This window comes from Mytilus galloprovincialis, chromosome 5, assembly GCF_965363235.1.
Source record: "Mytilus galloprovincialis chromosome 5, xbMytGall1.hap1.1, whole genome shotgun sequence".
NCBI lineage: Eukaryota > Metazoa > Mollusca > Bivalvia > Mytilida > Mytilidae > Mytilus > Mytilus galloprovincialis.
The window spans coordinates 54,608,818-54,625,782 of record NC_134842.1 but is presented as its reverse complement, the minus strand read 5'-3'; the positions used below and the strand labels follow the sequence as shown (position 1 = coordinate 54,625,782).

At 32.5% G+C, this 16,965-nt stretch overlaps 1 protein-coding gene across 1 annotated transcript; it reads right to left on the bottom strand.

Annotated features, from left to right (window-relative positions):
- Nucleotides 1-2,058: 2,058 nt before the first annotated feature.
- On the bottom strand, nt 2,059-16,140 carry LOC143076050 (uncharacterized). Its single transcript, XM_076251678.1, has 8 exons — nt 15,966-16,140; nt 12,831-14,745; nt 9,757-9,806; nt 6,941-7,049; nt 5,886-5,950; nt 5,443-5,526; nt 4,254-4,352; nt 2,059-3,381 (listed from the first exon to the last, which is right to left on the bottom strand). The coding sequence occupies exons 2-8, from the start codon at nt 12,917-12,919 to the stop codon at nt 2,132-2,134; spliced, it is 1,746 nt and encodes a 581-aa protein (XP_076107793.1). The 5' UTR covers nt 12,920-14,745; nt 15,966-16,140; the 3' UTR covers nt 2,059-2,131.
- Nucleotides 16,141-16,965: the final 825 nt, after the last annotated feature.

Below are 16,965 nucleotides of genomic sequence, written 5' to 3'. Positions count from 1 at the left end.
TTTTGTTGAGTTGTTGATTCATTTTGTTGAGTTGTTGATTCATTTTGTTGAGTTGTTGATTCATTTTGTTGAGTTGTTGATCCATTACGCTTTGACAATTAAAATATGTTATAATTTTCTGTCTGTAATCAGCTTTTCCAGAGACCGAATACTTACATAGATGATGCATTGATGAAAACATGCCCAAAATGTTATCACCTACAGTAAAAACATTAACATTATATTTACCAAACTAGGAAATGAATAACATTAGTACACGTGTTGTCGTTCTAAGCATAACCCAAATTAAAATTGAAAAAATAAAAATATGGTCAGAATATCAAAAATGATACCAGACGCGCTTTGATGTCATTCGTTTGCAGACTAAAACAACAGCGTAAATAAAGGCAACAGTAGTATACCGCTGTTCAAACTCATATATACATGGACAAAAAAAAAATCGGGGCAACAAACTAAAACTGAGGGAAACGCATTAAATATAAGAGGAGAACAACGACACAACACTACAATGTAACACACACAGAAACGGACCAAGCATCAGACAAACTCCCACGAGAATAACAAATATAATATCAAAACCAAATACATGAATTTGGGATAGACAAGTACCGTGACACGTCTTATCGCAATGTGAATTTACACTCAAAAATAAGAGGAAACAAACGACGCAACGTTAAAATGTAACACACACAGAAACGAACTATAATATAACAATGGCCATATTCCTGACTTGGTACAGGACATTTTTAAAGGAAAAAATGGTGGGTTGAACCTGGTTTTGTGGCATGCCAAACCTCCCTCTTTTATAGCCATGTAAAATATAACATTAAAATGACATCGCAACACCATAGGACTACAATATAAATAAATTGGAGAACACAATGGACAAAGAAATACACGAACAACAGCCAACAAAAGGCATCAATATGGATAAGTTGTATCCAAGTATATTGGAGCTTGTTGTGAAATATTAAAATAAATCTAAAGGATAAGTTTACCTTATTCAGAAAATAAGAAAAATGTAATTATCAAACTGTTCTTTGACTGTACATACTTTTCAAGACAAATACACATGATTTTTTTGAAATACTCAGGATTTTCTACCCCAAGAACTGGCTACCGTGTGAATGTTTTTTAAATGGATATAACACTTCATAAATTGAGTGCATCTGAAGCGGTTCCCTTCATTTCTCTTTATCGGGAACGTTCTTGATACATTAAAACGTTGAGAGCTATATGAACAAAAGATTAGGGAAATATTTGCAATCTAAGCTCCATTTTTGTGGAGTTTGTTATTTCTTAATTTTCAAAAAAACAAACATGTAGTGAATCATGTCAGTACCGAGTATACCAAATTGACAGACAAAAAAATCAATTTCAAACACAAATATTTGATTGAAAAACGGACGAACGGAAGGACATGCGAACAGACGAACAGAAAAGCGAATACACTGTCATAACATAGATGATGCAATATAACCACAACTGCTGATCTTGAGTAGGGTATAATGATGTAGATTTATATAATATTGCACAAACGAATAAAAGTGTTAATGAATAGGAACCTACTTGACCATTTCTGGAATGTGGTTATCCATAATTGAAAACAAATATCGTCGTTACTTGTTTTTCATTTTTAGCCATGGCGTTGTCAGTTTATTTTAGATTTATGAGATTGACTGTCCCTTTGGTATCTTTCGTCCCTCTTTTACATGTAATTTATGAACGTATTAAAATGTGGAATGTGTTAAATATTATTTTTTTTATGGGAAAGAATATATATTATGTATCATGTATAGAGTAAAACAAACTGTGATTCCCGTCTATAACAACGATACATTATTATATTTTGGTTTGATAAGGAACACGCTAAGATAGTCTTGATACACCATACCCTCTCTACTTCACAAATCAAAAGGCACGAGCAGTGTTAATTAAATGGATTGGATCTGACAATATTCTTAACTTGAATCTAAAATATTTGGTACAAAACTAACTCAAAGATAAAAGGCTCCGGAATAAAATCATTCCAAATTAACATACACAAAAATGTTTGCCATTCGTAGAACTTGAATTTAATAGCTAACCTATATTTACCAACAAAAATAGATAATTCAAAATATACATATTATCAAATGCATGATTTCGCATCATCATAGGCATTTAGCATACCATTATTGTTTTCTTGGGGAAATATGTTGTTAAAACGTTCACCCAACATGCTTTCTGTATGTTCATCGCGGAATATTTCTTTTTCCGTTGTCTTCGATTTGGTTTGATAAGACAGATTGTTTTTATCTTGTTTGTGGTTTATTGTCTCCATTTCATCACAACTGTTTATTGTTTCGTCAGAGTCAGCATTATTGTTGACGTTATCTAGTAAACAACTGGTTACATGCCGAGATTGAGCAGCCTGTCGCATTTTTGAATCATTTGCCGTTTTTAATTTTGGCGTCTGCGGTTTTTCATACGAATGATATTTTGTGTCCCTGTCTTTTTGTAGCGGTTGATACACATGAGCGGTTGGTCCATCAGACCCGCAGGAATTAACGGTCCCCGGATTAACAGTCACCGGATGAACAGTCACGGCTACTTCATATCCATGTGAATGTTTTTCCCAATTATCCTGAAGTGTATGGTAAGGATGGAGATATTCTGTATCGTTTTGAGTAGCAACGTCCGAGTTGGATGAAGACGTTGAACTGGTATTCGTATGTGATAATGCCGTTGATGGAGTAGCCTCTAAATTTTTAGCATCATTTATTTTTTTTAATTTTGGCGTCAGTGGTTTTTCATATGCTTGACCTTTCGTATCCCTGTCTTTTTGAAGCGGTTGATACACGTGAGAATATTTATGGTTATTAGGTTCTTCATCGGACCCGGAAGAACTTTCGATACCGTGATGTACAGACACTGCTGCTTCATACCCATGCGAATCTTCTTTCCAATTATCCTGAAGTGAATGGTAAGGATGGAGATATTCCGAATCTTTTTGAGCAGCAACGTGTGAGTTGGAAGAAGACGTCGAGTTGCTTCCCATTTGCGATAACTTGTCTTGTAACTTTTGTCGTTCGTCTTCTGCAGTTGTAAAACACGCATCAAGGTAACCTGTATCATCAATTCCAGTGCTTTTTGTAACAGAATGGCTATCTTGTGGAACAAAATAACTCTTATTATCTGATAGCATGTTCTCGTCAATTTCGTCGTAGAAGCCACTATATGGAGATTCTGTTACTTGTTCTAATACAAGATCTCCATTTACAAGCATTTCTTTAGAATGTTTTCGCTTTCTGTATGAACGAAATAAATGACTCAAACCAGTCACTATAACAACACCAGCAATACAGAGCGTATAAATCAACCATTCCATGTTGGAACTTCCTACAATTGTAAACAAAGAAAATTTCAGACATAACACACACAAAAACTACTAGTCAACGGCTTGTGTACTTTTATATGCTTTCTTCATGTTTCTTCATTTTCTAATAAACTATAAATTCGATTCTGAGAGCAAAACTGAATTTCTATTGAATGTATTGACCGTATCATGTTTTTTTTCAATCAAATTTGTGTCTACATTTTAATCAAACGGATTGACTTGCTTAGTGACTTTTTTAAAAGCTAACTATCACACTATTTACTAATAATACCAACGATTGTCTACCAGACTGCATGTGTTCAAGACATTGTGGGCATGCACATGAATATATATAACTATGCGATCATAAATTTTCAAAATACAACAATGAATAATCTGCAAAGTCACAATATTTCTAAACGTGTATCAGATTTTCGTGAAATTAATAGAAGATTTGTGTTTTTACACAAAGTCATTTTAGAATATCCCCATTTTGTATTAGCGGTCACATTACGTTTCCCTGAACTGATCCCCTTTAATCTAAATGGTATTTTTGTCTAGAGGCAATGATGAGTTAATGTCGACATATTTTTCCACACACAATATGCATAATATGTCGTGAAAATGCAAGACCATAGAAAATATCAAGTCCTCTCACGAATGAAAACTGCTAGTCAAGAAGTGTTTGAACATTTTGGAATTATGTCAATATATGTGTTAACTAATAACGTCAAATTACAGTTATTCTAATATCAAAGATAAACCTTATCATACATAATCGCTCGTTGTCTTGTCAAAAATGAATATTCAAATGTCATTCATCATGAAGAACACATGACACTTAATCTCAATGCTTTATCAATATGTAATGACGGGCAAATACATTTAATGTTACCTCCACTGCTAATAGAGTTTGGCTCCGTAGTAATGAAGACATCATTAAGAACATCGGTAACATGTTTGTCAGTTACAATTTTCCTCGTCGTGGTAATTTCTACAATGAAGTCAACAATATCTTTATTTTCCCGGCATAGCAGCTATTTACATTGTGTTTAAGAATCATAATTTATATTGATAAATTAACTAAATAGCCTTTCCAGAATCTATTTAGCATTAGGAGTAAAGTTTTTTTTGTACCTCTTACTTACATACGTCAATTTGAAAACTAACATTGTTAATCTTAACCTTTTGGGTACCCATTAGGAGAATGACAACATTCAGTATGATTCATTTACAGTTACTTTTTTATGAAACTTGTTTAACCCTTACTTCGTAAAGCTGTTTGTGTCTTTATTGGGGTTTTTGTTTTGTTTATTCATTTTTCATCTTTTCAGTGATAAGTTCAGTGTATTTCAACGCGATTAATCGAAATTTTATTTCTTCACAGGAATATAACAATTGTTTTCCTTCCGTTTTAAATATTGAGATATTTGTTTGCCTGTTGATAAGGAACTTTCCGCTTTGAATTTTCCTTAGAGTTCGTTTTTTTTTCCCCTTTTTTTCAACAATGTGCTTGCACTTCCAATTTTATTATTGAAAATTCTGGATTTAAGTCAGTGATAGTTAGACTGTAGGTTGAAGTTACCAATGGACACATTAGAATGATAGAACGTAATAAAGGTACAAGACGAGACGTATAAAAGGACATACACAAGGAGATCCAAAAGAAAAAAGACAAACTAACAGACAAACATTCGTCAAAAGGACGAAATCCTAAAAGGGGCGACATGAATACTCCAGCATAAATAGTCTCATCATAGATACTTAGATTAAAATTCTTTACGCTAGCAAGCGTTTTGCCTACAAATAATTCGATAGTGATGCTCAAATATTTGTAAATTATCATATTACTTGACTCCGCTGAGAAAGGAAATTATCAGTGAGCAAGATCAAAGGAAAATTTCGTAAAATAGCGATAAAACAAATTATCGACACTCTATTATTATTAATAAATTATCCACAAGTTATGAATTGACGGATCTTACGGATTGAAATTAATTTTACCATCCAGTGTCAAATATTTCATGCATATTCAGGGCCAATCTATAGCTTAAGTGAGGAATGTATTTTAATATACTTATTACTGTGTATAACATCTCTCTGTTGTGTTGTGACATGAACACCAGTAGACAATATGACTGCTTGAGTACTTCCTTCAGAAGAATTGCCTATAATAAGATAAATTACATTTTTATCTAAGTACTTTGCGACGATTGGATTTCTATTAGAATAAGATTATCAAAGTATTCAGTTAGTATTCATTCTTTTGTTTTGTCGCAGTATGATGTCAATTTGGTATTTGATTTTGTAAGATCTATGTCAAACAGAGTATAGAGTGATAACAACTCGATAAAAAAATCGAATACCAAAATATTATTATTTTCCTCGGAGTTCGGTATTTTTTGGATTTTACTTTTTGTGGGGTTTCAATGCTCAAAATTTAATTTCTCATGTCGAAAGCAACACGGTTTGTGTCATTTTGATCTATCTGTAGATTGTACACTATCTAATTAAGATTTAACATTACCTGAATCTGTAGTTGTTTCTATTAAAAAAGGTGTCTTTGGAATGCATCCAACCGCAGCATCGCAACTGAATGAATATAAAAAAGAGTGTTACTTCTCTACCAATCTTTTAATTTTGGGTATAATAATTTTAAATGTTATAATCATTCCTTGAAACAAATCTTGGTCTTAAACTTTAATCATTACAGGTCTTTTGACTTATCATTTCAAAAGAAAGGCACTAACCTTCTAAAGCATTATTTCATACTTTTCAACTTTTCAACAGTGGCACCCTGTATTATAATTATCCTTGCTTATGTTGCATCTGCGCTAAATCTTTACGAGGTGTACTGATTTATACCTCAGTTTGTTTTCGTACGGTTTGTTTAGAAGTTGTAATTGGCTTTGATATAGCGTTCAGCAAGAGAGTATTGAGTTCTCTTGAATGGGTAGTTAGTGTAAATATTTCAGCGGTGTGACATAATTATCCAATATGATTGGTTGTACTCAAACATATTAACTCCGTCACACCCTTCATGTGGTTGTCGAAAGCCAGGAACATATATTATCGTTGATATCTTTGGTTAGTGTCTGCCATGTTTGTTTTTCGTTCATTTTTGTAGTAAAAATCACACAATTTATTTTCCTTTTTTTTTTACCTGTTTTACAATTTATCATTCTAGGGCGATGTGAATTATAAGCTTACTGTATGGCATTGATTTTTCTTATTGTTGAAGACCATACTTGATATGGTTCTTAAGTGTTTCTCGTTTCTCTTTATATAAAGATTAGACCGTTGGTTTTTACCATTAAATGATTTTTACACTAGTCATTTTGGAGCCCTTAATATCTTGCTATTCGGTGTGAACAGCGCTCCGCGTTGAAGACCGTATGTTGACCTTTAATGGTTTACTTTTACATATTGTGACTTGGATGGACAGTTGTCTCATTGGCATTCATACCACATAAACTGATACCTATCAATATTAACAGTCATTTGGTCGAATGAATATGTATCTCATTGATATGCATGAGGTACTCAATCCCATCTCCATTTTATATATACAAGAAGACATACCTTTGAAACTGTTCACAATTGCAGTGTTGTATACACTTGTAACCAAACATATGCTCTTTACATGGTTTACATTGACCCCCAGCTTCAGCACTCGTTCCATTTATGCATTCTATCCAAAGAAAAGGTACATGCTATAATGTATACATGTTGTGTGAATTATAATGTATACATGTTGTTTGAATTATAATGCAAAGGTTGCATTTTAAAAGACTTTGATAAAAAGAATTTCTAATGTGTCACAGATGATAGCAACTACGTTTTAATGTCGTTAAACTACAATCCCGTCTACTTTTCACCGCATGTGACCAACCGAATTATACATATTACCGGATGTGTACTTACATTGGCAATATGACGGATGCCACATGTAAAGCTTACCCTTGCAGAGTACCTCAACCCCCCCCCCCCCCTTTTTCCCTAGTTTTGATAGGATCTTTAGTTTTCTATGTTATGTTTTGTGAACTATTGTTTGTCTGTTTGTACATTTGATAATATATGACAAATTGCATGATTGAAAGAAAGGCATGCACAAGAGTAAATTTGCCATATAAGACTTAAAGGTGTTTGATTTTATCAAGGATTTGTATAGTAAGTCTTACTATACAAATCCTTGATTTTATTGATGGAAAGAAAAACGTACAGTAATATAAAAAAAAATCCTATCCAGTAAGCTGCTATTTCAGTAAAGTACATTAATATTACATTGTTATTGCTTTTAGATTACAATCATTGTCATAAGTAATAAATGCTTTCAATATTTTCACTGTATTTAATTCGATGAAATCAAATGTAGTGTTATGCCTTTTTGGATGAACAAATGAAGTGGACCTGAATTTCAGTTATTTCAGAGCTATTTTACATCCTGAGATACAATGACGGCAAATTAAAAACAAAATAGTTGAAGATAAATATTCCGAGGGATGGTTATAATTTTGATTTATTGTATCATTTGAACGTGCAAGTCACTTAAAACGGAAATTAGGCAAATAATAGTTTATCATTATGAATGACATTCAGGATGGTTTGCATTGTTGTCTACTCGTAACAGGAAGCATTTATTTCATTAAATGAATGATATTAATTAAAAGTACTTGACCTCGTATGTTGACAAACGATCATAATAGAGAAAATTATTATGGAAAATAGTACATCATAAGTACCTGAGCTTGAGATACATACTGACCCAACAGCGAATATGGGTAAAACAATTAACACTAATAAGATCTAGAGACATAAAAAAAAAGTGAATTCGAAACTATCTACAGTTCCTGATAAAAGAGGGACGAAAGATACCAAAGTGAAACTCATAAATGTAAATTAAACTGACAACGCCATGGCTAAAAAAGAAAAAGACAAACAATAGTACACATGACACAACATAGAAAACTAAAGAATAAACAACACGAACCCCACCAAAAACTAGGGGTGATCTCAGGTGCTCCGGAAGGATAAGCAGATCCTGCTCCACATGTGGCACCCGTCGTGTTGCTTATGTGATAACAAATCCAGTAAATAGTCTAATTCGGTAGGTCACATCCATGAAAGGGATAATATGATCAACGATAGCCGGGTATATACGTTGGGATCTGGATTGGGTTTACAGAACAAAAAGTAATAGGCACAACAAGGCATAAATCTGAAATAAAAGTGACGAATACGAATAATGCAAACAATTACAGAGTAGAACATAATTTTGTGCTTATTATATGTATCACATGTGAAGAATAGAGATTAACAATGGCGGATCCAGAACTTTTCATAAAAGGGGGGGGGGGGCTGACTGACCTAAGAGAGGCCCACTCCAGTCCTACTTCAGTGATTCCCGATATAATCAACCAAATTTTTTCCACAAAAGAGGAGGGGCCCTAGTCCCCCTGCATACGCCTATAAATAATGGGGAGGGGGGTGTGAAGAAAATGATCTATAAATTTCAGTAATACAGAAATAAAGTACCTCTCATTCAGACCCTTAACATTTTATGCATGTGTGTCAAGCTGGGCGATAGTCAAAAATCAGATGTAAAATCGTACCGCGTATGCATTTAACAAAAACTAGCATAGATCGGCCACAATTTAATTATCAACAACGAAATCATCAAACGCTTAATCTCGCATGTACAAAAAGTATACAATTTTACGTACCGTCAATAGAAAAAAGAAAGAATGAGAAACACAAGTCTAACAAAATAAGCGATACACTACAGATAAATTTTAATAAAAAGTTAACAATCTGATGAATAACAATATGGAATACACAATAATATTGGGAAAATTGAAAAGGAGTAGGTCTAAAATATAACTAAAATGCTAGAATTATGAGGATTTCAGTAATTTAGCATGACTTAATGGTGCTAGTACCGGATATATGTGCTTTGTATTGTCAAAAACAGCCCATATTTATGTAGCAGAAGCATTCTACTGTCCAATAAATAACTACAGGTTTACATTTTAACAATTTTGTAAAAGTGCTATATTTTGGGGCCAAAAAGGGGTCTTACTGAACCTACTCCTTTTATAGACATCATGTTCCTTTTCAATGGATATATCCCAGACTCAGACGTGAGCAGAACTTGTCAATGACGTAAACATAGACTAATAAGGAGAAGTTATTTGAGACGTCACAATGTGTGATGGGGCGTTTAATATCAGACTTAGTTTCTTTAAAGTATTGATTCGTCTAACAAGGAACGGCAAAACGATCAAAATGTTATCTGGTTTTCCGGGAATAAATGTCGCCGCTCGACATATTGTAGCTCGATATTTTACTATATAAGTGAGCAGAAAATCCGATAATCGAAACACATATATAACACTTACGTTTACAGACGCCATTTATCTCTTCGTGGTTGGAGCAGCAATTTGTAGCTCTGAAATGAAAATCAAATTAAAAAGCATGATTTAGTTAATATAAAGCTGCACTTGAAGTAATAGTTATTTTTTTTAGAGTTATAACACTTTAAGTCCAATGTCGTTGTAATGAATCGCCCGTACAACCTATCGACCTTGAAAAGATGCAGAATTGCATATCAACACGTAGCCTCTTAAATTGAATTAATTATAATCCATATTTCATATTCATGTAGGATGATAAACAGATTGCCTATTGGATTGTTTTCGTGGTTTTCTGCTCTCGTTTATTTTACATAACAGGCCGGTGGATATATTTCATGCATATTTAGGACGAGAACAAATAAGATATTTCATCAAAGGATATTTTTTTTCTTCACAAGTGGGTGAATCGACCGGCCAGGGTCGAATACTGAAATGTAGTTAAGCTGCAGACATTCTGCATTTAACCTTTTTATGAATAAAGGAGTTTTTTTGTTTCTAAACATACAGACAGTATGTCATCATCCAATTGAAACAGACGTGTAAGTGTATTTATACATTCCTCTAGCCAAAGATGTTTTGGATAAATTAAATGCTTTGGAAAATTTCTTTGAACCTTCCATAGGCATTCACCAACGTTGCCGCTGCATGTTTGACGAACGTATTTTGCAGAAATACTAAGAACTGAACACACAAATTTCAGTGCGTTCAAAGTTCTGCTGATGAAAAATCATAAATGAACACTTTTAACCTACGACAAAATTATAGCCACAAGGTTCTAACTATATTAACTGGTAATATCTTCCTGATTTACACAACAAACTTTATAGATCTAGTTTTTTATACTGCAACTGGTTGTGTTTATATCCTAAATATAGTACCACAGCTATATTTTGTGCAATGTCAATTTCAGCATGGATCACTTTTTCTACAATCAGATGTTCATTTAAGAATTGAATGTTTCTTTTTGTAAATTCAAAATTGGGATGTAAAAGCGTTAACTGAAGTACATTTTGTATGAACCCTATGAAATTACTAAAAGAAGCATTCAATACCTAAATTACTTTTTTTTGGTATGATCATAAAAAAATCGATTTTTCTCATTTATTTCTTTAGATAACCTGTACACTTTTTTTGTGATAGCACATGTCATCATGAATGTTGAACTTTATTGGGATATAAAGGTGAATTCTAGTATGACGCACAAGCGTTGTTATCCAATCAAAATAATGGATTCTTCTGAAACATACATGTAATGTAATTATTAAGGGATGATAGTAAGTTAAAAATTTAATTTTAAATTTAAATACTATTAATGTAATAATTAATGAATGGCTATTATTCATTTTGAATTTATTGAACCATAAAATTAATTGTTGACTCTTCACATTGAATGTGAATGTGAAAAGTCAAAAATTAATTTTATGGTTCAATAAATTCAAAATAAATTATTGCCATTCAAATTTCTATTAAGAATAAGGCTCAAAGAACTTTTTATATTATTTATATTAACAATAACAACGTACACACATGTTGGCGTATGAATATACAACGTCAGAGTGGGCATGCGCCATAAAAATTGACAACATTGAAAATAAAAAGTATTACTTTTAACCAATCAGAAGACAGTATAAATACACCAAATTTATTAATTTTTAGTTGCAGTATAAAAACAATTTTAGGTCAATATCAGAAAAATTTAAACTATTTTGTATTCGGAGCAAAGCTGGGGAAGGGTTCCCAGTTTCTCAGTCTCATACAAATTAATTTCATTTTATTTTTTACATTGACCTAATACTTGTTTCACGTATATATATATATATTTTTTTTTACGCATACTTCGATACTTTTGATTTTTGTCCTGGCAACTATACAGACGTTCGTTATAAAATAATGTGACATCTTTACTGTATACTTATAATGGTCTTAACCATTCTTTCATTGCATTGGATTAGCAACGTTTCTTTGATGGTCATAATATCTCTGTTTGCATTATGTAAAAAGGAAATTGTGTTTCCAATACTACTCTACACTCTCATACAAAATGTTTCCTGTTCCGATGAAATTATCTTTCGATAAAACCAGTACCTGGCATAGATTCAAAGATATCTGTATATATGGGCTCTTGCCTATGACGGGAACATATATAGCGAAAGTTTTTGTGAAAGCTAAATATTTCTTCTAGAGTACTCACAGTTACTGAAAGCTTATGCTAGTTCGAAACCAAATTTAAACTTTATGAATTAATTATTTTTTCCACGAAATTGTCATCAGAATACCTCAAACAGATTTAGTGTACATCAAGTTTTGGCAGTATGAATGGATATGATAATTGTTAAAATCTGGTTTGCAACACAGACATGTTGAGTGTTTCGTAATAGATTTTTTTTTAAAAGACTCGTATGTTTCTTTACTCTTTTGTTCGTTTTCATTATAGTTTCTTTAATATTTTGCAAATACATGAAAATGGATTCTCTTCAGTCTTGTGTTAATCTTGTATAAAGATAATGTTTTTTTAACATTTAGAAAAGTCTTTTTTACTTTTTCAGTGGTGTTTATGTAACTATTCATCAATCTAATTAAAATATATGAATAGTAACGTAGAAAAACGAAATCGGAGATCTATATTTTAATTAGATTGACTATTCATCTAAGGGGGAGGGGTATATTACTTTTCAGTGGGAACAAATGGCACTTTTATAGTTCGATGATCAAATCCGATGCCTCGGGTTGGGAGAGATAATTATATGCTCTTTGCACATTAAAGAACACATGCAACATCTTTCCGAGGGGTTCAAGGTAGTTGAAATTTCACATCCTTTAACCCAGTCGATATACCTCTCAGAACCTACTTATTGTGTAAATTTGTTCTCGTCCAGAAAATGCATGAAAAAAACCTGCCACTGGACGTTAGGCACAATCAATCACATCAGCATTTCTGTTTCCGTTTCGCTGATGAAGGTATTTTCATTAAAGCGCATCAGTAGAACTTCGTCCACTATAGCTTGTATTATTTTATAGAGTGTTATTTTAATTTGTTAGATATTCGAACGCAGTCTTACCCTGAAGTGGCATTTTTACAAAATTTACCATCAAGTTGTAAAGAATTTCCAATTCCAAATATTAAAATAAATATTACTGTATACTCCATTTTTTATTTCAAATTCAGAATTTGATACATTGATCACCGGAAGTGAATGTATAGAAGTGCTTTAAATCGTTCAATTGCGGAAGAACATCGTGCATTGTCATTATTTATTTTATTTTTCCGTCCGCGTGCAAAATGTTATCTACCTTACATATAATTGTATGAAGCTGAACATGAAAAAAAAATCGTTTCAAAAAGCTTTATTTCTTATAGCATTTAAGGAATGACTAATACTTTCTTTTCTGTCTATGAAGACATAACCTAAAAATGTTGTGCATACTGAATGGCCCGCGATTTTTCGGTTATTTCGAAAAAGACAAACAAAAAAATCAACAGTTGTTTTTAAGGAAAAAATCACGGAAAACGTTTGCGATGACAAAATTATGTCTATGAGATGATACAAAAAAACTTTAAGTCAATCAGAAGACGTGATCGATTTGCTTACAGTCTTACATTTTTATGTAGTGTTTTGTAGACTGTCTTAACGTTTATAACTTTGATTTGAATGAGTATCTTCAACCTCTGCATGTTTTTTGTGTATTAGTGGTGTTTACTTGTCAGCGGTTTTTTTTTACCGATTTATTCCTATTTAATAGAGTCCAGTGAACTTCCTTTACGTTCCTAGATTTATCTTTTATTTTTTCACTGATTGAGAAACGTTGTTAAGATTAATTATTGAAAAGGGGGATATAAACAGCTAAAAACATCGCCACATATTCGTGTGATAGGTGCATGTAAGTCAAGAGTCGTTATCTTTTGTTGTATTGTTATAGCTATCATTTAGGTAGTTTAGGAAGGGTCTCAGTGGCTTTCTTCATTTTCGCTTTCTTAAGTTTTCATGCCATTCTTCTCTTTACTTCATTGTTTGTGTTCATTATTATCTATTCTTTATATCTTATCACCTTTATTCTTTTTGTTTTCATCATTACGCTCTTTTCTGTAAAGTCCTACCAGATCCATATTTACAGTTGCTAGCAGATATAATAGTCTCAATTAAATTGATCGTTTTTTTTTCTTGACTGGGGGAGGGGGGACTATAAAGGTTCACCTTATTGAATTGACACTTGTCAATTGTTGAAGACAGTTTTTTGACACCTATAGATATTTAATGTCGTTGGATAGCTGTCTTATTTGGGATACTCTGAATAACTTTTTATTCAGGCATAAAAGCATGAACCGTTTTCTTTAACTTTTATTTGATGATATAAAAACTAAAAGCTTTACGAAAATAATTAGTAATCTCTTTTAAAAATATAAATATACATTTAACAGAATCGGAAATTAATTCAATTTCTTTTTTAAAAGATATTTCACCTTAGAATACATGAATTTTTGCAGCTTATGCTTCTCGGTTACATTAAGCTATTTTTTGTTGCAAGAAAAAGACAATACATTGCATGCGTCATCTTTCATAAAAACAGAAATAATAAATTCAAACAAAAGATTTTACACAGTTTATTGTCAAAATGATGAGATACAAATAGCGTAAGCTCTCCAAAATAACACTGACTATGTTGTAATCGCGGTCAAATTTATGAATTACCACGTGGTTTGCAAATAATAAATTTGTGGGTGTGGTCATAGAACATTGCCCATCTTCTTCTCATCGATTTGGCCCTGTACGGAATTGAACAAGTCTTGGCATAGATGTTAAAGACGTTGCTTAGATCATTCAGACCTGGACCATACCATCCGGACCAGGAACCACTAAACCAGCGTATCTTGTAGGCTAAAATTCGTCCTTTTTCGACCATCTGGTCAACCATATCTAATCCAGCTGGCCATCGACAGTCCCTGGTTGGACCACGTGTTACTTCCGTGCACTTAGCCTAAAAAAAACAAAATATATATATATATAAACAATTTGAACGAGATTTACTTTCTAAATCTATGTATATCGTTCAAAAACTGGTGCAGAACTCAACAAACGTCAGGATTTTTTTCTGACGTACTAGTAATTGGACTTCCAAGATTTTAAATTTTTATCTGTATATATTTCTAAAAGACTATTTGTTCTGTTTAAAACGAACTTATCCTAAATGTATAATCAACAATTTTTCTTTTTGTTTTTAATCATTCTAATTTGTTTAACCATGTGAAAAATAATTTTCTACGAATTTAATTTTTTTTTTGTTTTATTGAAAAAAGTTCACGTAGACATATTGTGACAAAACGTTTTCGCGCCATATATCTATTTAACTGTTTTATTAGCTTTATACACATTGAAACCGATTATATATATATATATATACATACATATATAAGTAATGTTAATAGTCAATATGGATATTCCCTAAAATAAACCATATTTTATCAATTAAGACAGTCAGACATTGTTTTTTCAACCATACGTAAACTGAATTGAGGACTGCTGTTAGCGTAACGTCCAGTAAGGAATATTTCATGCGTGTTCATGACTAGAACAAGTTCCAACCTAAATAAAAAATATATATAACTGGTAAGTCCTGTTATATGTGTCAATCAGACTTAACAAGGATTGCCACTGGGAAATGAGGATACATTCAAGCACCGTGCACTAATGAGTCTATTATATTTTGACGAAACGTCCGTTTGGCGTACAAAACAAAAAGGGTTTTTGTACAAAAAAAAAGGGGTTTTTTTGTTTATCAGCAAAAAACAGTGCAAAAAAGCCACCTGTAGACCCCTCAAAGAGTTTTTTCAATGGTTTCTTAACGTAAAGAGGACGTGGTACTATCTTTATATGAGGGTTTTCTGTCGCCATTCTGACTGGGCGCGTTAGATGGAAGTTGTACGACTGTTCTATGAAAGTTATTCGTTCAGACGATTTTATAATGTACGTTTTTGTGGTACGTTTTATCGATGACGAGACTAAAATGCATGGATTAAGTTTATAGCTTGTAAGCTTAAAAACAAAGTTGCCCCTTCATTACTTGAATATAATAACAATAGCAACGTACACTTGTCTTATAGTAAAACTTCGCAATTCAAATAGAAAATAGTAATAATTCCATTTTGTTAAGATATATGAAGTTTTATATAACTTTAAATGCATGAGTTGTCATCTTACCTGAGTATCAACTTTATAGATTATTCCATCTCTACGAGCTGATACAAAAGCTGTACAAGTCAGCAAAAATATAGTCCACTTCCAAAACATTGTAAGAATGTGCACGAAGTAGAAGTCGGTTATTTTATACGTGATTTAAAACATTTTTTCTTTTATACCTTACAACTATTGAAACTAGTGCGAAGTTAGTAAGGAAAAGGATGAAAAACAGGATAAACGGATATGTTTGTTGATATACGTTTTAAATTTAAAGTTGTCTTGTTAATAATTATGTTGTGTATGCATAAATTTACTGATTTTTTTTAAAAACTAAGTAATATCAACTTAGCAAGCTCAAATGGTCTATCAAGAACCTGGAGACTAAAATTGAGAATGAAAATGGGGAATGCGTCAAAGAGACAACAACCAGACTAAAAGGCAGAATGAATAGGGTTTTTTTTCAAATTTGTTAATTTAGTCTTAGATGCATGATTTTTTTTTATTAGTTGTTACTGGCTTTGAACTAGCTGTCAGATAACTGCGAGTATTCTCAGATCTGTTCCTGGTGTCTTTTTGTTGTCGGGATGTACAAGTACCCGGCCACGTCCACTTGTATTTTGTCCATCTGATGAGTTAAGCCTTTTTCAACTGATTTTTATAGTTCGTTCTCGTGTTGTACTATTATACCACTGTCCCAGGTTAGGGGGAGGGTTGAGATCACGCTAACAATACATGTGACATGTTTAATCCCGCCATATTATTTATGTATGTGCCTGTCCCAAGTCAGGAGCCTGTTATTCAGTGGTTGTCGTTTGTTTATTTGTTACATATTTGATTTCGTTCATTTTCTTATATAAATAAGGCCTTTAGTTTTCTCGTTTGAATTGTTTTACATTGTCATTTTGGGGCCTTTCGTAGCTGACAATGCAGTATGGACTTTGCTCATTGTTGAAGGCCGTACGGTGACCTATAGTTGTTAATGTCATGTTGGTCTCTTGTGGACAGTTGTCTCATTGGCAAT